This window comes from Sipha flava, unplaced genomic scaffold (assembly GCF_003268045.1).
Source record: "Sipha flava isolate LNK unplaced genomic scaffold, YSA_version1 66_pilon_pilon, whole genome shotgun sequence".
In the NCBI taxonomy this organism is placed as follows: domain Eukaryota; kingdom Metazoa; phylum Arthropoda; class Insecta; order Hemiptera; family Aphididae; genus Sipha; species Sipha flava.
This window is the reverse complement of record NW_020273606.1, coordinates 1,722,705-1,749,612: the sequence shown is the minus strand read 5'-3', so window position 1 is coordinate 1,749,612 and position 26,908 is coordinate 1,722,705. Positions and strand designations below refer to the sequence as shown.

The following is a 26,908-nucleotide window of genomic DNA, read 5'->3' as shown; positions in this document are numbered from 1 at the left end:
CTTACTAGGTATTTAAACATCCATAAATGTAGTTTTTGCTTTTAACATAACATGAAATAGAACCAACTAATAGATACGTGTTTTAGAGCGTAAGAAACATCACGTAAATCAATATAAATTATCCTAAATGGTTTTCTTGTAGACTGTATTTAACTATAAGTTAGGTTACTAACATGTAGTGTATTAAGCTCTGGTAAACTATTTAAATTTATTAGGGCTAGGATTTATATGCATTTGCATGTTTTTTCCCCAAGTCGAAAATGATTGGTTTTCACGTGAATGTTTACGATTTGGCTTATTGTCGATTAAATAGAACCATTTTTATTTTGCATATTTTTGCATGTTTTGAACATAATGCATATAATTGCATATTTATAGATTTTTGAGAATCTTGTTAACTTTGTTAATTTTTAAACTTAAAATTTCAAATTTATTTAATTATCTTTAAGTTATTGTTCATTTTTAATGGTATTTATCTAATAAACGTTTATTTTTCGAATCGTCGTAAATATACTACATATATAATCTTATCTTGATCGGACGACCGATATAATTATCCACTCATTATTTTAAGACATACTTATTAGGCTGCATCCAAATTGCATGCAAAAAAAAAAATGTCCGAATTACATGCCACGTCACAGAGGTGTATGTCCGAATCACATGCTGGTTCGATTTTAGCAATTTTATTTATTATTTATTTTTAATATCCTGGAATACTGTATTTTATCAATATATTTTCAGTCTCATTTTGAAATTAATTATACCTTTTTTATCTATAATAGGTAATATTTCAGAAATTACATCATACAATTTTAAAGTTAATCGTCTATACCAGCGATTCCCAAAGTGTGTTCTGCGAAACTTAAGGGTTCCGTGGAACAATCTTGAGGATGAGATGTACCTGAATATTGAGAACAGTAATTGTAGTTAACAATAATCATAAACTATCTTTAAAACATTTTTTAGAATATTGGTTTTTCAACAATAAAAATAAATGTAAATACAAATAATTACAGATTTTGTGTTAATTTGGAGCTAGAGACGTTGGGGTTCCACAAAACAAAAATATTTGTTAAGGGTTCATAAAAGTTTGGGAACTGCTGGTCTATACTATTCTATATTTATAGTCAATACTCTATCTTATCGATATAATAATGTTGTTATCTGAAATTGGACATCATTAAATGTTTATACATACATATAGCTTAAAAATTAAATTTTAAAAATTTCTAAAAAAAGCTAAATTGCCCAAATACATTGCAATTTTTAAAAATTCGCCCAACTGTATGACTTTCCGGCATGCAATTCGAACAGAACCCTCTGAGACCTTACATGCAATTCGGACATTCCAATTTATGTTCATTTTTTTGGCATGCAATTCGGACGCACCGACTTATTAGAGGTCTGCATGGGCAAAAAATGTTAGGCCCAGTCCGATATGGATTTTCTGCTGACGTATAAGGGTTATTTTACAGTCGCACGTATCGTCTGTCACGTTTTCGAATTACATTATTTAAGTTCATACGCGCCGAACTGACGAGGGTGCATATAGGTTTTTCGATCGGCAAGTATGAATTTAAACAATGTAAATTAAAAAAACGCCACGTATGAACGTTTGGCTATGAAATGGGCCTAAAGCTTTAAAGATATTTTTCAAATCCTGGCTTGGCCCTAAGGAGTATCTTATCAGTAAAATTGAATTTTTGTACAACTAAAATAGTTGCCTGGATTTAAATTTTAAGGGTTTTGGCCCATGCAGGTATCTAGTACTTTATTGTGAGACAGTACAGAAGTATTTAATTTCATTAGTATGACTTATAAATTAATATTTAATGTGAAAATAAGAAGTTATGATAAAAATAATTTATGATGATTCATCATTTATCGTTGATGCATTGTATTCATCTACAACTAATTGTTATGGTTTATGGCACAAAACAAAATATGTTTCTTGTACAAATGTCTACTAGAGTTAGTAGATGCTATTTAATATCCGTCTTCGATACATTGAACAAGTATTTCCTTGAAAATGGTTTTATTTAATAAAAAAAAAAAAAAACCAATAAAAAATTCAATGTTGTCAAAAGTACCCACTTATTTGAATACTTTTAGTTAAAGTCCAACATCTGTTGCGAGTCGCAGGTGTGATTTATTATGTAAACCGGGAACGTAGTCTCCGTCCGACTGTAAATATCAAAGCCTTATTTGTATTCCATTTATTCAGCTATTTTATACACGTGTATACTTATACCGGTTACATTCGATTGTAATTAAATAGAAAATAATTTTTCAAAATGATTGCAAAAAAAATATTATAGAATATCGAAAATAACATAAATATATAATTTTATAAAAATAATTGAAGATTTAGCGACAATTAAAAAAGTTAGAAATATTACAATAATATTATATTATAATAATATTACTTGTTAGATAAATTACCGCTTTGTGGCGGGTAACAAATATATAATTTTATGGAAACTCTAATCGATTCAGTACAGTCCATTTTTGTAATTGAAAACCTCAGCTGTTGTCAAGTCAATGCATTTTAATCAATTCCGTTCACGGCGAATGAAAGCAATTTTTCGACTACTTACTTTACGCCACTTTTAATTTAGAAAAAAAAATCGATTTCTTTCAATGTTTTACAAGATTATTCTATACTTGTGCGCATGTGGACATCGGACATGGTTTTAACGTTTCGTTGAGAGTCGTAGGTAAACAGTTGCGGGTATAAATGGATCGCCCCCTTGGGATTTGTTTTTTTCAAATTTAGTATATTGCTGATCCAACAACACCTATCTGTAAATTGTATACAATTATTCAATTATTATAAGATACATTTTATAAGTCAATACACTTATATCTTTTTGTTAACATATTAATGTAAAAGGGTATAATTATTATTAATACATAATCATTATTTTACATTCATATTCCATATATATATATAAATAAATAAATAAATATATATATATATATAAATAAACGTTATGGGGTGGGGGAGGATTAGCTTTATTTTCTCTTCTAGAACATCACGTATAACCGCCACTGTTGGTAGCCTGGGCATACCTAGTGCCGGGACCGCTTTTAATTGTTATATTTTTACACGTATTGATCGTATAATTTTCTACTAAGCAACATTGTCGATATTCCAAAACATTTTCATCGCGTTCGGAACAAAACGTTCCGTATCTCCGCAACACGTCTTCCGGCAAACCGTCGCAGAACATTCTAATTACATTACAATCGATACGACAACGGTGGTCCGGGGGAGCTGACGCTGCGCTTCAGTGTTCGACTAGGACGAAAATTCAAGATCACCGAAGCGCAACTAAAGACACACGTGCACGCAGTGCCGGATTATCCATTAGGCGGAGTAGGAATCCACCTTAGGGCCTCACGCTTTTAAGGGGCCCTGTGAAAACGGAAAATTATATTTTTTTTTATTTAATAATACCCGTATTTTATTCACGAAACTACGGGACAAAAGTCATTATGAAATATAATATACATTAAGTTGTAGGTGTTATATGCAGTAATAATAATAAAATAATTTTGAAAAAAAATAAAAATAATATAATAATTAATTAATTTTTCTCGCGAATAAAAAAATTTAATAAACACAATTTTATTTATTAATAATAGTCGGTTATTATTAAAGCTGTTTATTTTAATTATTGGATAGAAATGTTAAAGATGTACGTAAAAAATAATTTTGTAGGGCCCAAAATTTTAATTGCCTAGGGGCCCACAAATGTTTAATCCGGCACTACGTGCACGTATCTAAAACGAGCGGTGCGACGCTACGACGACTAACGTTAAATGCACGTGTACACATGTGCGGACGTACGTACACCGGTGTACGACGGTTTTGTCGTCGCGTCCGCGTCACTCGGCCGGCACCCTCTTTCGATCTCGCCTCGTCCGTCGTGCCACCGCTTTCCTCACCTCCGTCGTCGTCGTCCCTAGTGTCCCGTCGCCGTTGCACCGCTACGACGGGAGAGCCACGCGATATATAATTCAGGGGCCGAGAGGTGCAATTTAGAAAACGTAATGTTTCCGCGGGCACCGTCATCTCGCCGTACGACCGTTCCTCCCCGTCCGAATGCGGGGGCGCGTCCGCGCTCGCGCCAACGTATTACATAGGTGGCCGCCACCCGTTGTCGGGCAATGCGACGGGACGGGACGCACGCGCGCAGGGAGTACAGATGTACAACGTTCCGTCTACACACACGTATACGGTAGCTAGCGCAAAGGACGGGGAACGAGAATCGCATTGTCTTGTTTTGTGTGCGCGAATGTGTTTTTCTCCCTCGCCCTCCTTCTCCAGGAGCATCGAAGAACACGGTACGGTTGTAAAAGGGTCGCCGCCGTTCTCTCACTCACTCTCCTCGCTCCGACTCGCTCCACCGCGTACGGAACGACCGTCATCTCCGACTCGCAGATCGTGTCCGCCCTTCCGCTCCGTCCACCCGGATCGGCCGCCCCGGCAATCGGCACGACTACCGGAGTGGCGGTCATAATAACGTTCGCACGCAAACACTCGTTTACGCGCGCGATATTCCATTCTCTTGCGTGGCGCGCGCACGCGTGCGTCGGTACGTTGCGAGCGGCGGCGGCGGGCGGACGACCTTCGGCGGTTGTTTTTTCGTCTCTCCTTTTCTCCTCTTCCATTTTATCGTTATCGTTCCGGGGAGAAAAAGGGGGAAAAAAGAGATAAATACCCGAGCGCGCGCCGCGACAACGCTCCGAACTACCCGACGGCACCGATACCATGATAATAAAATAAAAAAAAAAAACTTCTTGTCCCTTATCTCTGCGTACGACTATATTATTTCTGTTTATTATTATTACGCGACGGGTATTAGTGGTTTTATTATTACTACTTTTATTATTATCATTATCACTATGAATATTATTATTATTACTATAACGCGCGTGTACGCACAGCGCACTTGAGGGCGACTCAACGTCTTCACCGCGTGTTCCACGGAGTTGGCTGTCCGCGTAGTTCTTCTGTTCGGTGACGCTGTATAACCGCTGCCGTCTCTGCCGTCCGTCGCGTTTACTTCGGCTGCCGCACCACGCACCACTAGCTGGTTACGTTGCTCTCCTCACCTTCTCGGCCAGCCGACGATGTCGTCGTCGTTGCCGCGTTGATGTCCGCCGGGAGACGCCGTCACAACTGTGAGTAACCTAACCAACCTGTCAGTGCTGCACCGCACGTTCGCTCAGTCCGTCCAGCCTGTACTTCGTACGTTCACCGACTGTCCTTTAACTCATACGTGTGTCCTGTGTTCCGTCCCTTCAGTCACCTTCAGCTACGGCTGTTTGTTCCCTATGGCCGACCACGGCGTTCGTGGTATTCTGACTCCATTTTGGGCAGTCCTCTATGTCGGAGGGTTTATTCAAACTTCAGAATCCTGCGATATTAGCGCATTCATAGATAGTTGATCAACGAACCAATCAGTTCCGCACAGCTAACTAAAAAGTGCTTACATTTGGATTGAGCTTGACCATATACAATCTACTCTGGGAGGATGGCACCTGGAGGGTTTGGATTGTTCTTGGCAAATATGAGAATATTATATAATCAATCTATACATTATAACCTCATGTTTATTTGATACAGAATATTTATCATTGTCCGAATGTAATATCTGCGTGTACGCCTATTAAGTTTGTCTTATTCACTTGATAATTGTGTAGTATTTCATCATGCGAAATTGAAATTGTGATACGTATTTCTATTGATTTTTCCTTTTAATCCCTTACTGTTGAAATTTTAAACAGCTATAACAACTTGATTGTGTCAAATAATTTTTATTAAATATTGCCTTATAAAAAAGTTATAATAATATGAGGATTTTATCTTTAAATAACAAAAGTGCTGTAAAAAAACTTTAGAAAAAAACATAAAACCTACTCTGTTAAAACAAATATATAGGTATGATACTATCTTGAAAATATTAGTATTGAATTAAATATTCTCTTTATATGGAATGAAAATCCAAAAATATGTAGTCAGTTGCAATATAAACTAAGTAGCTGTAATTTTGATTTTGTGTTTGTGAATTTTGTCAGTAACATGGAAGGATGGTATACATGCATAATTAAGAATTTTTCTTAACTAAATCAAAAAAAAAAAAAAAATGTATTATGTATTACTCATTATTATAGTTATTCTATCTTAGGGAATATATTGTTGAAATAATTTTTTAGAATGATACTATAATACACCAATTAGTTTTTTGAAACTAGTAATGTGCATTATAGTTTGATATCATTATTACAAATCGAAATATAACTATTTAATTTATCTCTTTTATTTTGATAGAAAAATAATAATAATTAAGTTTGTTCTTAACACTTTGATTGCCATGTGGGTAATTTTTGCCCCTCAGTAGAATTTTTAAGTGGGTCATGAGGAGTCAATTTGTCCCTCAAGGCTATGTTGTCTTTGTCAACTCGTGGCATCAAATAGCCCCTCAGTAACCATCAAAACAGTGCACTATTAGATTCTCTGTTATCTACAGAACAAAATGCTCCATTTAGCATTTGAATATTTGCATTTCTTATAAAGTTATAAATAATAAATAAATTATAAGAGGTTGTACCTAATTAATCATTAAATGTTAATTAAAAAACTTTAAATTTTTAATTGTTTTTAGTATCAATTATAATAAATAATATTTTAGATAAACGTAATATATTAGTTTTTTTTGAATCTCATTCAGTTGTTAGACTTAAAAATAAAACATAAATAGTTCCTTTTTATACTACCACTACTATTATGTACATTATTATTATTTATTATCACATTATTATTTAATTATTATTATTATTAAAAAAGGGCTGATTATTTTATTATGTTTTACAAATTTATAAAATTTAATTAATTTCTTTTGTTATAGGTAACTATTGTACTATTTATATTTTGCTTTGGTATTGGGATATTGGTTGAATAAACAAGATTTTCTTGATTTGTATCTTTAATTTAGATCAGGGATCAAAATATCCCTCAAAAGCAAGAAATATGTGATTCACATATTTTTCGCTACTGAGGGACATTATAACCCCTCATACTCTACAGGTGAATTAACACATAAAATGGTTTTAGGATAGATTTATGACTAATAATCATAATAGAAATAAGTTAAAAGTCGTTAAAAAATATCGTGCCCCAAATGATAATACACTGAATACACTCGGCTAAAAAAATTTATATAGATATTCATTTATAAATTGTAAACTATGTTATATTGTAATTTTTATTCAAATATTAAGAGTATTAATAAAAAAGAAAGTGCATAGGAACTATTGTTGATATTACGGATTATCCACAAAGCATGATTTCATATCTCTAAAGAAAGCATCAAAATATTTTCAATTTTATTTAATCTTCAACACCATTACTCGGCTAAGTACCTCTCTAAAAGTTCTTTATTTGTACCACAAATTTTCCTAATGATAGTCAGTTTAATAGGCTTCTAAAGACTCAGTATTTAGTGTATTGGCACTGGTTTCGAGGTCCACAAAATTCTTCGAATGATTAACTATTTTATGTACATAACCTTTTTAGATTTACCTTTATATCTAAGTTATACCATGTTGTACCAGGTAATAACTTCCAAATTATAAACACAAATTGTGAGATAGACAATAAACAGTACACATTATTTCATAAGTATCTCATTTTTAATTATTCGATTTAATGTTTCTTTGCCTCTTTTTAACAACAAAAAATCTTGCATCAATTAAACCATTTTCCAAAACACAAACATATACATCGGTAGATAATAAATATAAATTATGTGGAATTCCTAGATATAGGTAAGCCGCATTTTGGGAGACTAGAAAAAATCTTGTTGCTCATTGTTTTTGAATTGTTTGGATAATTAAATTAAATATTTGAATTTGTATTTTTATTATTTTTTTAATATTACAGTACTCATATTAATTATTTGTATTTTTTAAATTATTTTTATATTTTACAAAATATGACTTTATTCAATTTATTTTAATAAACTTAACTTTAATGATGGATCTAAAATTGTACTTAAGTTTCAAAAAAAATAATTACTTATAGTGAGATATTCAGTTATTATCTAAATTATACTTAATGTATGATTTTTTTGCATGAAAAATTATAGATACCATTATACTCAATTTAAAGAGATGGTAATATATTAGCCAAACTCACCCATGCAAGTCTTAGATACTTTTTCATAGTTTACATTTCATATAACTTTCCGGTACGAGAATAATGATAAAAAAAATACCCTACTTGCACACAGATTGACATTTTCTAAAACGACCTTTATTTGAAGTAAATTTAACTTTTTATGTATTAATATATCAAAAAAAGACAAGAATTAAAATTTATTGATTTTTAGTTTAAATTCTGTGGTAGGTGGGATGACATGTGTTCCACCGTGCATGAATGGAATAGACCTGGAAAATGTTTAAATTTTTTTTTTTTTTTTATACATAAAAGTTAATTAAATCTTACATTTTATGCATTGTGGTATTCAGCAAAACAATTCCGGGTTTTCCTTAAGCATAGGGGAACTTCACAAATTGAACATATCCAGTCGGTTCTTACTTCTTTTAGTTTTGAACTGCAATTATTGCATCTTCTCCTAGTTAATCTTTGTGGTTGATGTGCTGACTGCTCTAAGCGGACTTCTTTGGGTACTGCCGGATTTCCTTTTTTTAAATGCTTGGGTGTTATTGGTGAATCAGATGAACTACGGCGTTTTTCAATCAATGTTTTAGCTACCAGCTCCCTTGATACTTGACGCCGAAATTCTTTCATACACATATTTTCTTTTGTTATATCGTTGTATACAATACAAGCATTAACAATTGTTGCATCGAAAAAAAAGAAAAATATACGGTGCCACCATTTTTGACTTTTACGATCAATTTGGTAGGTTTTTTATTTTTATCAAATTTATCAACACAATTCTTTTAAGAACTTTAATCCTGAAGTACGAATGGGCATGGAACCATAGATATAGTTCTATCTTTTGCCTTACGTTTTACTTGCGTTACATTTTTAGGATCATGGAAATTTGATAATAAATGTATGATTCTTTTATCTTTCCACTTTATAATAGATAAATTATTTAGATCACTTATTTCCCAATCATAATCACCAATTTTTATTGCTGTGTCTGGTTTCATTTTTGGTAAATATTTACGTGACGAATTAATTATTCCACACGCATGGATTCCTTTTGTTTTTAAATAATTTAATAAAGGGACACTTGTAAAATAGTTATCCATATATAAGCAATGGTTTTTTTTTTGTATGATAGATTTTTTACAACACTTCCTCCTAGATATTTTTGAACGACATCACCAACTTTATCAATATTAATATCAAAATTCCATAAGTAACTTTTTTGGTCCATCAAAAACCAAAATTTGTAGCCCCTTTTTATCGGTTTCTTGGACATATACTGTTTTAATGTGGACCTCCTTTTAAACTTAATTATTGATTCATCAACTGCGACTATACGGTGTGGATTATAATATGTTTGGAAATTTTGTTTGATTATTGTTAAAAAATGTCGTACTTTAAAAAGTTTATCACATCCTATGTCTCCTCTTTTTGGCATCAGTACATTATTATTTATGTGCAATGTCGAAAGTAACCACCCAAAACGATTAACTGTCATTAAATTACTAATATACGAGTCATGGAGATCTGGAGACGACAACCAATAATCTCTATAACTTGGCATACGTTTAATATCCATCAACAAATTTATACCAAAAAAAGTCTTTAACTCTTGTATATTAGTCTGAGTATAAGGTTTACCATTTTTCTGACTTCTTTGAAACAAATATAAGTTTGTTTGTTCTACTAACATGTGGATTATTTCATCAGAAAATAAATAGTTAAAAAATGAATAAGGCATATGACATTGAAATGTATTAACAGAATCACTGGGCCCTATTGAACTTTAAAAATCTGGCAATGAAAGCCAATTTGAAGTGAGGTTTTTTGACCAATTTGGAGGTGTAAATTCAAATTCTGGTGTATTTTCTACGATAGTATTGTCAATAGTCGATGGCGATTCAAAAAGGGCACGAGAAATAGTTTTTTTCCTTTTATTTGTAAGATTCACATTATTTGTTTCAGACGTTAGTGTAGCGTTTGAATTTAATTTTAATGCATTTCGAGTTTTTTTTGGACTTGGTAATGTCAAAATATCACCATTATTCAAACATAAAATTTCTACAAGCTCGTTACCTTCTTCGTTTTCGTCAGATGAACTACTTTCGACGACTTCAATTGCTTTTTGCTCAGATGGTAAATAATCATGGTTATCAAAATCATCAATATCAGTGAGACTGTTATCATCAGAAGGTAAATCTTCAAAAAGATAGTCTACAATATTATCATCGTTCAAATTATGATTCATTATTACACCAATAAATGTTCGAAACAAAAACGAAAAAGTGATAAAAATAAAACAAAAACGACCCAACCAGCACCACGGGTTAAAATTCGTACCACCACAAAAATCAATTTATCGAAAAAAATAATAATTATTTTTCATTTAATAGTTCACACATTCAAAATATATAGTATTATTTGTATTATATAAAAATTCCGGAAAGATTCAACAAACAGAAACGGCTGAAATGTACAAATTAATATTTTAGTCAGAAAAACGAACTGTAGGCACAATCGAAATACCATTATCGTTTAAAATTCGTGGAAAAATATTGATATATCTTGTTTTAATTTTAAATCCGATTAATAACAGTATACACATATTTATTAATAGAACAGGGAAAATAATATTCATTTATAGTATAAAAAAAAAATTAGCTTATAGGTGGGTTATTTTTCGTATCGCTGTGCAGCAACGGTCGGCGTTTTGGTGGGATAAACGTTATCTCGCCATGCTGGAAAGAGATAATCTATATTAAGTTACTAATTTATTATGATGTATTAAAAATTCATAATATTTTTCACAAAAGTCTTAGTTTCAAATGTTTATTTAATCTAATTATTTTCTGGTTTATTATTTCACTCAATTTCATGTATTTCATGTATGAATATAATTAGTAGTTTCATGTATGAATATAATTAGTAGTTTCTTCAATGAGTTCTAAACCCTTTATATTTGGACACTAGAATACCACATAGTTATTAATAAATAAAAGTATCAAGGGAGGGCTATATTTAGGCATAGACCTTATACTCAAGAGTATCATGTCTATGTATTTAGGTAATAATTATTTTTTATTATTATTTATTTACTAATTAGGATTTTGTCAATAAAGGGAAGGGGTTTAACTCCCAAAACCTTTACCTTACCTATATCATTGCATAGTTGAATAGTATATGAATATCTTTAAATGGTTCACTGACTAGAATTTAAATATCTTTACTATCTATATATCTTATATAGTTTATTCTTTAATTAGGTATAACAGCTTAATTATGTTAAATTATTGGCAATTTCGAACTATATTATGTAAAATAAAATATTTAAAAAACATTTAAATTTTATTGACAATCAATTTTATTGAGATCTGGTATGCTATTTAAAAATATGAGTTCTATGTTTTCTGAAAATTGATTTTAAAGAGTAATACATTTTTGTTAAAAAAAATTAACTCTGTACTTATTTCTTATTTTAATTGTGTACTTTAAAAAGTTATTTTAGAAATAATACTGTCTAAAAAAATTGTAAGGTTATAATGATGAAATATTAATATTGAACACTTTTAATATATAAATAAAATTATTATTCTGCAATATTGGTTATATAAAGATATAAAAATGTTAATAATAATAAAATTAAAAGTTTTAAATTTAACTTGGATTTAATTTAAAAACAATTTTATTATTCATTCAATTCTTAATTCCAAAAAAGTTAAAAGTTAAATTAAAAAAAAAATCCAAGCAAAAACAAAGTACTTGCTTTAATCTGTTTAAAAATATTATTTCAATTTATTTTCATTTAATGTATTTGATAGAATAAAGAAAATTTGTCTTAAGTCATCCTAGAATACAGTCTTTTTGAACAAATAACAATTTAATAAAATAATAAATTAACCGTTTTTGGGTAAATCAAACTCGTATATTTTTTCAAGTGTTATTTTTTTTTCTATTATTGCTTTTCAATTTAAAAGAATTTATATAAACTCAGGTTTTTTTTTTATCTATTATCCACTCATTTTTAAATATAGTATTAATTAATGGCACTTATATTTTACTTGAAATTTTAGTCTAGGGTGGTCAGATAAAATTAAAAATAAATCCGAAACAATAAATTCTAACTTGACCTAATCGTCTTATCTTACCATAACTACTTAATATTTTTATCTTAAAATTTTTTACTTATTGGTTTTATTATGAAATATTAAACGGTAAATATTAAAATTATAGAAATAGAAAATATACTTTTATTTTCAACAAAAACTAATTTTAAAATGTTAAATACAGTTTACATATTTTTGTACTTGATAGTGACAGGTAAAATTTGTTAAACTTTATCTTCAGCTGTCATCGTGTATTTTTGCGTATTGTAGACGTTCATCAGAAACAAGTGATTTTTTTTTTAATTTCGTCATAAAATTCCATGCAACTTAAATAAGATGTTTTGATAATCAAACAACTTTCTACGATTGCCACATCCATTTGATTATAAACGTCGGTCCAAGTGGAAATCATCAATGAAAACACTGGTTCTATTGATGCATTTTACCCCGGCAATTATAATAATAATTTAAAAAAGTAGTTAAATTCCGGTACATTATTATGTTGATAGCTAAATCCGGTAACAACGCCTTGTCCCGAAAAACTTTCGGGACACCGGGACATGAGTTCCTAACCCGGTAGTTCCGGAAAATTCGGGACGAATGGCCACCCTATTTTAGTCTTAAATATTTTACAATAAACCATCTAATAAGAAAAATTTAAAAATATTTAGATTTATAAAAATAAAAAGTAAATACATAGTTCATTTTAAGTAATTAGAAAATACACTTTAACAGTTTTTTGGTATGTGTAACAAAATAAAATCTGTTAATAAGATAATTGAATAGCTAGGCCAAATAACGAAACAAGCGTCATATTTTCAACTACGGTTTTATTTGTGGAACATCGAAATATATGTGTCATTAAACGAATACAAAAATATAAAATGAATTTAATAATTTTTAAAAATAGTTTGGGACTTTATTTAGGTAAAATATTATTAGGTTAGATAAGTGGAACAAAACTATTTTTAATAATATTTTAAGAAGATAGCAAAGTGATATACCGACTGGAAAAAGGCAAAAGGGGCTAAGCGACATGGTGTATACTACCGGATATCCGATAGTTATATGTTTCAATAGCACTAACGCTAGTGTTGTTCTGACCATTTAGTAATGACATTTAGTAAGTACAAAAATTTAGATTTTTTTGGACTAGCGACACAACTGTTATAAAAGTAGTGAAGCTGTAAACGAATTGATATTATTGGCATGTAAACCAATTTATTTAAGTATTAAATTTTTTTTCCTTCTAGTCTAGGGATCCCAGATTTATTTTTTAAAAACACGGGACATTTTAAATTATGCCAATTTTTAAAATTATGTTAGCAATTTTCCTCACAGTTACTTAATATACTATACAATAAAGTAGAACACAATATTTGATACTTCAAACAAATACAAATTATAATTAAAATTAAAAACAAATAATTAGGTGACTTTACTATTTTTGTTTTATAATCAAATATTATTAATTACCATTTGATTTAGATATTATAGTTTATCAATAACATAAAATGTAAAAAGCTTACCAATATTAAAAAATTTAATTTTTAAAATAAGGTATAAATAGACTATACAAGATACAGGACAAAAGTGTTATTTTTATACTTGTGTCGGGACACCGGTATACTTTATTCTAAGACGGGACAATCCCGTAAAATACGGAACGTATGGGATCCCTAATCCAGTCATAGATATACTGTAAATAATTTTCGACAGTTTGTTTCAATTTTTCACAATTATCTTCGAAATTTACTAGTGCTATCTATTATCAGCGAATATAAATAAATTTTCTTTTAATAATTAGACAGGTGAGTTAATATAGATTAAAAACAATATAGGGCTTAATTAACCTTGAGTGACACCTTTTAATTGTTGACATAACAATAATTACTGTAATGAGGCTCAATAGTGGTTAGTTGTTGTCTGATACTCAAATAATTAGTAATCCATTTTAATGTTAACAAGTTTTTTAACTTGTTATGTTATAATTGTCTACTGATTGAACCAAATGCTTTTTATAAATTCAAAAAGAAATAAGAATTTAATTTTCCATCCCTTTTCTTATATAAAAAAGATATTTATATCAATTAAAGTGTCTTCTGTTCCAACACATTTTTTAAACCTGTATTATCCATCAAATATTATTTTAACTTTCTCTAAATATTCCAGTAGTTGATTTTTTTATTGTTTTCAAGAATTTTTGCTAGAATTTTTACTATCGAGATTGGCTATAAATAGTGAAATATATTTTATCATCTTTTTTTATGAATCGGTAAAATTCTTGGATTTCATCATCATTATTTATTCCAAATTTAAGTTTTATATTGTAGGAAAAATGGTTTTTTACTATCTATTTTCACTTGTTGCGAAATATTATTTTACTATATTTAAGTAGTTGTTAGGTGTTGAATATGAATATTTATCTACTATTTCATTAATTATAAGCCCAACAGAATTAATTTTTCTCCTTGTTAATTCATTAATCGTTTGCCAGAGTTTCCGTCCATTACATTTACATGCTACTACTACTTTATTAATATAATATTATTCTTTAGCCTCCCGAATAAGTATTGTTATTGTTTCTGTATTTTCTGTAATAATTTATTAATGTCTAATTTTAAATATCTTTTTTAAATTTTATATTAAATTTATTTTTACTTTTTATTGATATCACAAGATCACTGGTAATGGACCATGATTTTAGCTTTCAATTTTCTCTATTTAATTGGTACTTAGATACAATACAGTTGTTAATTGTGTCAAATATATTATTATTAAAAATATTTATTGTAGTACCTATATGTATTATTGGTTTCAAATAATCTAATGCTTTCGATACAAGAAAACAATCTAATTGCCTTATCTTAATCAATATATGGTGTAAAATTTGAATTATTATCTTTGTATTTGTTTTTTTTTAAACTACCTATATTTGTGTAATAATCTGTTATACTAATCTTGATTACTGCTGTAATGACTTAAATCACATATGTGATATATGATAATCACATATGGCTGCAAATAAAAATACAAAATAATGTGTTAATTAGTTTTACTTAAGTGTTTCAAATAAGCAGTTTATCCTATTTTACTACTCATTATAACAAATGACACATAGTGCTTAAGTAGTTTATACCAAAAATAATTGTTTTCTTTTTTACTTCTGTACTATTTGAATATTTCTTCCACTTGAGATTAGTTACATACTCGTATGTTTAATGTAGGATTAAATTATTATATAATTTTTTTTCAGGTTTTTCAATATTTAGATATGAAAAAAGAAAACAAATATAAAGCTTAATAATGGTCTCATACTCAGATAGTGTTGCAACTAATTTAACGGCAGTTGCCAATAATAATATTCAACAAACAGATCAAGCAGTATTTGAAGCAGATAAACGAGCTGTTTATAAGTAATACTAGTTTTCATCAAATATATCAATCACTTTTTTATTAATTTTTAATAATATTTTTTTTTTCAGGCATCCACTTTTTCCCTTACTCGCATTACTTTTTGAAAGATGTGAACAAGCTACACAATCGGCAGTTATCTCAAATTCTGAAAGTTTTAATATGGACATCCAAGCTTTTGTTCAACACCAAGAAAGAGATAGGAAACCATTTTTAATTAATGATACAGAAATAGATGGACTGGTAAGTGTTTTAAATCTGCTTTAAATTTAAATAATTTTTTTTGTTTTCCAAAAATATTATGTTATATTACAGTTATAATATAGTTTTTAATGTTATTATAGAATATTGTAAGGCTTGTCTATAGGGCAGTAGTAAGTTATGCATTGATTTAGGGTGGAATACAATTTTAAAGAAATTGAAGCGTCAAAATGATATGAATATCGACAACAGACTATAATAATTACTGTTATGATTTTCTATTATCATCATATTAACTTCTTTAGCTTGCTGTGACTGCAAATCATTATAGCATTTTATAATTCCAATTTGTACTGTCTTTAATAAAGAGTGACAATACAATTTTACTTTAGGGCGAAAAATATATATCGATTGACCTGAATATTATTATATACTTAATAGACTATTTGCTTCTTTTTATATTTTTATCATTATATATAAAGTTATTAAATATTTACTTATAACAGAAATATTATTTATACTAAACTAATATTTAAATTAAAGAAAGATTTTTAAAAATCACTCGTATCATCTAAGCTATAATTTTTAAAACGTCCATTAATAGTGTTGTCACTATAATTTCAAAAAATATATTTATATATATTAAAATATGAAACTTTATAAACAATAACATTTGTTTATTTTTAATATATTTCCAGATGATTAAAGCTATTCAAGTATTACGGATACATTTATTAGAACTAGAAAAAGTTCAAGAATTGTGTAAAGATTTTTGTAGCAGATATATAACATGTCTTAAAATTAAAATGCAAAGTGAAAATTTATTACGTTCTGATTACACCTCTGGTTACTTAGAAAATAATAGTAGTGGTAACTCAAGTAATAGTAATTCTCCATTGTGCCATTCTCCACACCATAGTCAGGTAAAAATTAAATTTTCATTAGCACCTATACAAATATTATTATAATATATTTATTGAATATAACATAAATATGAAGTAAGACTTTATATGATACCTAAAAATTTAATTGATACTATTACTTCAATATTTAAGGCATGTATGACCAATAATTACTCCAAGTAAAATTTTGCAATACTAATAATATTTTTAATATTTTAGTATTTATTAATAAAATATTATGTTTTTTTACCAGATTTATTTTTATTTTGAATAGATATGAAAACCCTACCTATTGTTAATATCTATATTTATCTATTTATCTGTATATTTATTAAGTAAACTAGTTCATTGTGATATATATATTAGGTTTAGGTTTATAATGATGTTTGACAGGTGGTATCCTCTTCAGGAGTTTCTGTGCGGCAGCCTGGAGACGACGATGTTATAAAACCAAAAACAATAATGGATTTAAAAAACATTACCAGTCTTTTGTCAAATATACCTTCTTCCACATCTGTAGAAATGAAAGAAGTATCTCAAATATCAGATGTTTCTCAACTTGATCTAACAGTCACCAAACCAGTAATTCAAAATTCTTTAGAAAAAACACCGTTATCTGCAATTGGTACAAACTTATTACCGAATAATATTTCTATCTTACATGGTAAGTTAATTATAAATTGTTGTAATTGTTTTACAATTGTATTTGTTCTTGCTATAATTTTTAAATACAACAAAGTATAATAGTTTTATTTGGTTTCTATAAAACATTAATTTTTGTCATATCAATGTATTTTTTTTATAATGAATTTTTTTATGAAATTCTACATTTTCTCTACTCGATTAATAATGTTCTCTGGTTATTTTTTAATATTATTGTATATTTTAATCAATAACTTATGTATTTATTTTGTAGGTTCCTTATCAGCTACTAGTGGTGGATCATGTGATGAAGATGATGATTATTTTGGAAGTAAAAAAAAAAGACAGCAAAAACGAGGAATCCTTCCTAAACATGCAACAAGTGTAATGCGTTCCTGGCTTTTTCAACATTTAATTGTAAAGATAAAAATAATTATTAAATTTTTTTAATTTTTTTAGTTGGACTATTAGTTTTAAAGTGTAGATTAAATATTACAAAAAAATAAATATTTTATTTAAATTATTGCTATTAGAATGAATTATTTATTTCAGTATTATAAGTATGTCATCAACCATATGAACTTATAATAGTATTTATTCCTCTCATATCAATCTTCTAGATAATTGCCATATTTTAATTTTTAGTTATATTTTATACACTCATAATATATTCTAATAAATACAAATTAGTATTTAAATGTATTTGTAGTAAAATTGATTTGAATATAAATTTGGTATAATTTGATCAATATTTTATTGATAGAAAATAATTGGTTTTGGTTTAAAAATTTCAGCATCCATATCCTACCGAAGATGAAAAAAAAATTATTGCTGCACAAACAAATTTAACATTGTTACAAGTAAATAATTGGTTCATCAATGCTCGTAGACGAATTCTGCAACCTATGCTTGATGCTTCTACTCCTGATATTACTGGTAACTATATTATATGCTTCAATTTAACCATTCATATTACATGATTTAGTAACATAAATGTCTATTTTTTGAAATACAGGTGAACAAAACTTTACTCTTGCTAAAGATAAGTCTGTAATTGTTGATAATAACAAGTTTTCATGGCCTGTTGACGATATAATGCAATCTCAAAATGTTAATGGTAAATAACAATAGTGCAAATAGAGATATTAGATATATATATATGCATATTATATGAGTAATGTATGTATAGTATAATCTATGGACAAATCATATTAATGATACTCAATAACTATAATCTATAAATTAGATAAATATTAAATATAGTTAAAGCTCGATCAACTGTCGCTGACGGTTAATCAAATAGGCGGTTTATAGACATTTTGCAATAAACTTATATTTTTTACATATGTATTTTTAGAAAAAAATTATACTTATACTCTTACTACATATTACATACTATACTAAACTAAAACTAATAAGCAAAATAATCTGTTTTTTTTTTTGTTTTTTGATACTTGAGCTTTTTTAGCTCCAATTATTTTATTTATTTATGTATTACTATTTTACGTAGCCGTAGAACAGTTTAACTGGTCAATCACTGATTAAATTAAATTAAAAATAGTTCAATTTGTTCATTTGTGTCGCGTTTATCACATTTTTTAGACACATTTTTATACGATTAATATTCGCCACAACGAGTTTATCGCGATTGCTTCATTAACGAAGTGATGATGGATAACAGTTTCTACTGTAATTTTTTTATGTAACTTTATCTTCATAAATTATACAATATAAGATTGATCTCATAATTATGTGTATTTATATCCAAATTTTAGTTTTAGAAGTGGTTCAATTTTATTTTTGGATAATAAAATAAAAAAATAATAAAAAATAAAATTAAAATTATAAATTATATTATAAAAATATATATGCTATCGTAAAAGTAATAAGTAACAGTGGAAATATTATTATTCAAATTCTTTTAATATCACATGATTGTATCAAAAAAAATTTCTTATTATAAAACCTTACTATAATGCAGAAATAAATTAAATTTATAACTTAATATTTGTCTTTTTTACAATTATTTTATTTTTATATATAGTTAAATAAGCTATTATTTTAATGATAATCTGAATCTCATATAAACTATTTATTTTTTTTAGAAATATGATTAATAAACATTATTATAAATTATAAATATTATAAATAAACAATATGATATAAACATTTAACCATTTTGTTTCAATCTTAAAAGTAATGTAATTATAAGTATGGATAATGAAATTATCTTAAACTGATTGGTAATTCTGATAATAATCAGCATATATAGCTAGTTTTTTATATTATAACACATTTATTTTTCTTTTAGAAAATTCAAATGAATCAAATTTTGATGAAAGCGAAGAAGAAGATGAAGAAGAAGAAATAAGTGACATATTTTCTCAACATAGTGTAAATGAATCAGATTAGTCAATATTCATTCTAATCATATTGTTTTTAATTTATATTCAAATGTAATAACAACTCAATTTTTATTTTATTCGTAGTTTAGCATTCATTGTATGTGATTAGTAATAAAATATTGTAATTCAATTAATATTTTTAAAGTAATGTGAGATGATTGACTTTTAATTTAAATTTATCAGAAACTTAATGTTTTTTTCAAAGTCTTAATATACCAAAAGTATATTCAAGTTTAATTATATATTGAATCTTTGACTAAATCAATCATAAAGTGTTATTATTATTTAAACTTATGTTTTCTTAAGTATAAACTTATGTTTCAAGAATTGAAAAATATTATCATGGGCAGTGATAATTAAATATAACTAATGACTGTAAAACAAAATTTGTACAAAGTAAATTTTATATAGCATAATAATTTATTGAGTCATTAAGGTTTAAAGCCAAATGATCATTTAAAACCATGACTTGAGACTTAAGTTTTATTATAAAAATAACTATTGAGCTACCTATTAAATAGAATGTTGTATAGTAATTTTATTTACATCTTAAGAGTCGTTGATCAAATTCTTTCTCTCCAAAAGTTTCATAATAGTAATTTTTAAAATCAATTTGTAAGCAGAATACTATATTTTTTAATTTCCTTTTCTTTGTTTTTATATATTTATGTGTGTATGTATGTAGATGTATAAATAGTGACTGATAGTAGTAGTTTACAAATAAAAGTATAATTTGTATGAACATTTAAACATTTCTCTATGAAATTTAATTATAAAATCACATCAGTTTTCCTGTCAATGATTTTTTTACTCGATAGGTATAACATTGAAACAATCACTAAGAAAGTTTTGCAGTGGACGACAATTTTTTAATTTACCATTTGTTATTTATAATAAATATATACGTTCCAAAATTTATTCTTAATTCATAAAACATTGGCTTATATTTGTATACTGTTTAGCTATTTTATTACAAATTTTCCATTCTCTTGAAAAATAATTTCTATTTATGCATACTCAATTATTTTTAGGATTCAATGTTAACATATTTTTTTACTGTCATTCTTATCATACATTATTGATTATAAGCAAGTTAATTATATTTTAGAACAAGTTGATATAATTTTAATAAATAATTTACAATGCAAATCTTTTCAGAATACATAATGTTTTATAAAATTGAAACCAATTTAGATTCTATTATTTTTCATTTTATTTTACATTTTTATAATTACTATTATAAACAATATATCCAAAAATACTATGTTGTTTATTATTATTATTTTTTAAAGTATTAGAATGAATTTTTATGAACATGCATACTTGTATGTACTTGTTTCTTTGTGTCATATTACGTGTGTATACATTTTATGTAATTCCTTTTGAAAATGTTACCCAAAATTTAACTTTAACACCATTCAGTAATCAAAAACTTTCAAATTGAATAATTAATTATATTTGAGTTTTTGATATTGTATTTATACTAAATCATGTTTCTTTTTATTATTATTATACTCATTATTATTATTATTATTATTATTAAATCAATATTGTAGATATCATAAAATAATTATAAATACATACATTTATGTGTATTTATGTATATGAAATAATGCCATTATATGTATTTCATCAGTTAAAATAATACTTGCTTATTGTTTTCTATGAAATAAATTGAGTGATATAATTATAAAATGTTGATTTATCATTGTTCAAATAGAAATAATTTCTTCCATATTAAACACCATGTTTGAATTATATTTATGAAATTAAAGTGTTAATAGTGTTATGTACATGTTCCATATGCTTCGCACTGTAGAAAATAATTTTAGTCTGTATTCCACATGGGTCATAACTATAGCTTGTATTTTTATGTAAATAAATAATTTGATTGGGTACCTATTAATTTCTAAAAGTGGACTTAAATGATCCAAAGAACACCTGATAATTGAGTATATTTAGTTGTTCTTTGGATCATTTGAGTAATTTGTTGAATATTTTTCTTTTTTGTGTGATTTATAATGGTTAAAAATGTTGTCTTCTAGTGAAATATTCATATGTTATAGTTATGTTTTATTTTGTGTAATATTTGTGAAAAATCTTTGGTTTTGGAAAATAATTTAAAATTTTTTGATTAATATTTTATACTTTTATTGGGTATATATTTTGGTAAAAAAATAACATAAATAATTAAGTATTTTGCACCTATAGATTTTTTCTAACAATTGTTTTATAGAATTTGTTTATACATAGATTATGGTACATTTTATTTTGTTTCATTGCATAAAAGAACCAATTATGTTTGAGATGTTAAGTATACAGTTGATAGTTGACTTTCGTAACAGACACACGTTCGTTTATGCTTTTCGAATATCCATATATATACAGTTATACGTCTTCCTTATAATTTTTAATTGTACGTGTCTAAATTACTTTTATACCATGAAAAACGTCTTTTAATCAGTTTATGGAGGAAAAGAATTCACTTGATTCAAGATTCAATGATTTCAGCGGTAAGTTAGATACTATATCTAAGCAATTTAATGAAATGTTGACTAAAAACAAATTAATTGAAACCAAAATGGAACAACTAGAAGTTAAATTGTCCAAATTAGAATTTAATCACAACAGTTCAACTTCACTAAATCAAGAAAAAATTTTTGCAGAGATTATTTACAGTCACTCTAGAAATTGTAACGTTATTTTATTCAATCTACCCGAAACCCAATCTAATGCTGACGACAAACTGAGTGTCTCTAATATTTTTTGTAATATTGATGTCATTAAAGATCCTATAACTATTCTACGTCTGGGTAAATCATTAAATAAAAATAGACCTATTCGAGCTACTCTGCCTACTCCTCATGATGTTTTTGAAATTCTAAAAAATAAACGTAAACTGAAAAACCTGGATGCCTTCAAAAATATTACTGTTTCAACGGGCAGAACTATGCTTCAACGTAATCACTTAAAAACAGTAATCGATGAATTAAATGCAAGAAAAAATGTTGGTGAAAATGATATATTTATTAAATATATTAATAATTTGCCTATTGTTTCAAAAAACTAATTAAAACTAATTTCAATTTAAATCACTTATCAATTTACTATCAGAATGTTCGTGGTTTAAATACTAAATTGGACGTTTTTTCTCGTAATATAGCGTTAGCTAATTATGACATTATCGTACTATCGGAAACTTGGTTACGTCATGGGGTTAACAACTGTGAACTTGGTCTTCTTCCTAATTATAACATCTTTCGTTGTGACAGATGCAGTGTATTCAATAATCTTACCAGAGGAGGTGATGTTCTTATTGCTGTTAAAAACAAATTTGATTGCTGTCGTTTTTTAATCCGGAATAATAATATTGAACAACTTTTTGTAAAATTATTTCTTGATTCTACTATACTTATAATTGGTGCTGTTTACTTTCCTCCTAATTCTAATGGTAGCATTTATAATGATCTTACTGATACGGTTCATAGCTTGTTATGTAATTAAAATAATCCCAAAATTATTAAATTAGGTGATTTTAATTTACCTGCAATTAAATGGTCATTAACTAATGTACTTGTTTCTCATAATTACGGTAACACCGAATCTAACGCAATAGCTAATTTTTCGTATCTTAATCTAAAACAATTTAATTCAATAAAAAATCGTAATAATTCTACACCAGATTTAATTTTATCTAATGCATTAAATGTTGAAGTGGAATGTGAACTGGATGCGTTGGTTCCTATAGATTATTTATATCACACTGCTTTATTTATTAATTTGGAAATAAAATTTAATATTCCACCTTTGTATTTTAATGAATCTGTATATGATTATTTAAATTGTGATTATAATATTATTAGATCATCATTGACTTCTGTTAATCCTACACTACGCGAATTAAATTTAAGTTCTGATTTTTTTAGCGGAGAAATTTGTGCATCTGTAATTATGGAGCGTTGGAAGAATATTTTTTTTTTTGAAAATTATTTTTTTTTTTAATTTGTATAGATTTTTTTTTTAAATGTATCACCTATGATAAATCGCGCGCTTAAAACATAAAACATTTTTTTTTCGAATAATAAACCTTTATTTATTCTTAAGTCTCAACAATATTATGTTATAATAAGAATTATAAACTGAATACATTTAAAACTAAACATATTTATACAATACATTTTTACTTAATTAGGAACAAAAAAATTGTTTGTTATTTTGTATGTACACAAATTTTTAAAACAATTTCTGTTGACACCGCAACAAAATATCACATTTAGTACAAGTGCATTGTGTTAGTTTTTCACATTTTTAATACTTGCACCGTTGCCTTGTTCTTTATATATTCTGGCTAATGATGTAAACCATCTCTACTGATTTCTTCAGGCGTTATTAAATGAGTATGTTTTTCAGGATTTTTTATCTGTTTTTTTTTCTTCATTAGATAGTCTGCCTCTTTTTGGAGCAAATACAGACGTTGTCAACGAAAATTTAAATTTGGCCGAAAATCAAATAAACTTAATTTAGGTATTTACTTTAAATTTTTATTTTCCACTCGTCTATAGAGTAACCATGCATTAACGATTGATATAACAACGATGTGGTACCAAACCCTCATGCACTATTTTTTTGTTCGTATTTTAATTTTATAACGTCTAATTAAAGAATCAAGGAGATCAGCACCTCCCATATGGCGGTTGTATTCTTTAAATATAAAAGGGAACTTTATTTCCATACTTCTTTTTGATTTTTTATCAAATCGATTGATAGACATTTCAGGTAATATTCCACAATAAGATGAAAGAAGTGTCTCCAATTTATTATATTTCCATATGACTGAAGTTATTGGAACACTGTTAAATACAGTTAAATATTCATATGAAATTCCCCTGGGTTTTTTAAGCATTATTTTTTCAGATGAAAACTAACAATTAGGAATTCGATTTTTACGAATAGTTCCGAGTGTTAAAATATCTCTTTTAATTCAATAAATAATTTTTTTTTTTTATTAAATTATAATTTTAAATGTTAATTTTTTATTAAGAATAAGAAAAGTATAGTCTTAGTGGACATTTAAAGCTCGTCCAGCAACTGTACTAAAAAGTAAACCATTTGTACTTAAACTTAAAAAAAAAATGAGTCAAAAAATAAATGTTTAAACACTGAAAGGCGTGCTCAAAAATGGTTGATTTTTGAACAAGAAATGAAAGAAAAATATTCTCATTATGAAGAAATGTCGAAAGAGATATGAATTATAAATTATGTACTTAATTATCGATTTTATTGAGCTTTTAATGCTTATTATTGATTTAGAAAGAAGAAGAAAGTAAAATAAAAGAAATTTATATAATAAAAAGTACGTGGCAACGAACTATTCAAAACAAGCTATTAAAAAATATAAACCAGTATTGATAAAGAAGTCAGAAAGACTTGTGATAGTAAGTATTATTATATATTTATTAGTATAATTATTTATTTTTATAATTGTCTTTAAGATTCACGGTGTTCTAAAAAAGATTGAAAATATAAATGAATAGCCATAAAATCTGAAATCTCAACATTTTTAGGTTCCATTAAAATTATTTTTTTCCTACTCTCAAAATGTGTTAGAAATAATTTTAATTAAAACGGTCTACAAGTGTAGATTACACGCCTAAACGTGAGACAACAGGTAATGAAAACGAAGAAAAAAAATTGTTTTAACATTTTTCAATTAAACTACTTTAAGCATTCCTCTAAAATATTCCTATAAAATATTTATTCAATTGTACACGATGTATTTAACTTTTTATTTTATGTTTGTTATTATTTTTAAACATTGTTAAATTTTTCTAATTCCAAACTTTTTAAATCTAAATCTACCAGTGGCCGAAGTTTATGGATTCCCATTAAATCTTATTAATATTTGCAAAGTCGATTTTAAGTATAAGATAATATAAATGTTATAACAATTTTAATTAGAATGCAATCCTAAAATTTTGAATACTTTTACATTATTGTGTTACTTATTATTTAAATGTAACAACAAGAATCAAATATTTTCACATTTATAGTATTTCAAGCGTTCTACTTAGGCATAATATCAGTTAAATTGAGTCCCTGAATGAACCCAACTCAATGCCTGAACATAAAGAATGATATCACTTCTCTGAATCTAAATAAAAAAAAGGTAATTTTATTATGTATACATATACTTAAGACACACTCGTATATATACACACAGATATATATATATATACAGTTAAACCCGTTTCTAATAATATCCAAGAAACCAGTCAAAATTTGTTAAAATAACCAAAATAATTAAAATCATTTTAAATCTGTAATACGTTTATGCTATCTAATATACTAATAGTGATTTCATATTGAATTTCTATGTAATTTATAATTTTCAACACCAATTTTTTTTTAAAAATAAATAAACTAATCACCATCCAATGATGAAACACTAGTATAATCACTATTTGTGGTAGTTACACGTATAAAATAAAAAACCATTTTACTATTTAAATAGCTATGCAATAAAAATTAACTTTTTTTTTTAAATTTTTCGTTCTAGATTAATTGCAGGTGGTATTCTTTTGATTTACTTTTTTTCTTATAACATAGTATTTAGAACTGCCGATGTTTATTAGGTCTTTGCAAACTACAAACAAACAAATATATATATATATATATAAGTTCCTATATAGCAACCTCCTCATAAATGAAAAATATTTTAAAACATTTTATTCAGATTTCAAATTTAAGTATCACAATACAAATATTTTCAAATATTAGTATATCATTTGAAAAGAAATTTTTTACAATTTTATTAAACAAAATAAACATTGAATTGATAAAGTAATAAATATATAATTATCATAAAGATATTTTAACACAATCGAATCACCAACAATTAAAAAAATAACGAGATTACATTACCGTAATTTGAGTATTCTTTGCACCAAATGTATTTTTTTTATAAACTAAAACATACACTTTCACTTCAATAATAATGATAGAACTTTACTTGTCTCACAGTATTTTAGATATAAATGTTTAAAATGA

The 26,908-nt window shown here is 26.9% G+C and overlaps 2 protein-coding genes across 2 annotated transcripts; one reads left to right on the top strand and one right to left on the bottom strand.

Annotated features, from left to right (window-relative positions):
- Nucleotides 1–4,224: 4,224 nt before the first annotated feature.
- Nucleotides 4,225–20,039, top strand: LOC112691763 (homeobox protein PKNOX2-like). The gene is made up of 9 exons (XM_025566155.1): nt 4,225–5,193; nt 15,554–15,713; nt 15,783–15,954; nt 16,611–16,835; nt 17,208–17,478; nt 17,731–17,873; nt 18,251–18,392; nt 18,472–18,573; nt 19,768–20,039. Exons 2-9 carry the CDS (start codon nt 15,604–15,606, stop codon nt 19,866–19,868), a joined length of 1,266 nt encoding a protein of 421 aa, XP_025421940.1. The 5' UTR covers nt 4,225–5,193; nt 15,554–15,603; the 3' UTR covers nt 19,869–20,039.
- Nucleotides 9,264–9,887, bottom strand: LOC112691723 (piggyBac transposable element-derived protein 4-like). Its single transcript, XM_025566095.1, has one exon. The coding sequence runs from the start codon at nt 9,885–9,887 to the stop codon at nt 9,264–9,266; it is 624 nt and encodes a 207-aa protein (XP_025421880.1).
- Nucleotides 20,040–26,908: the final 6,869 nt, after the last annotated feature.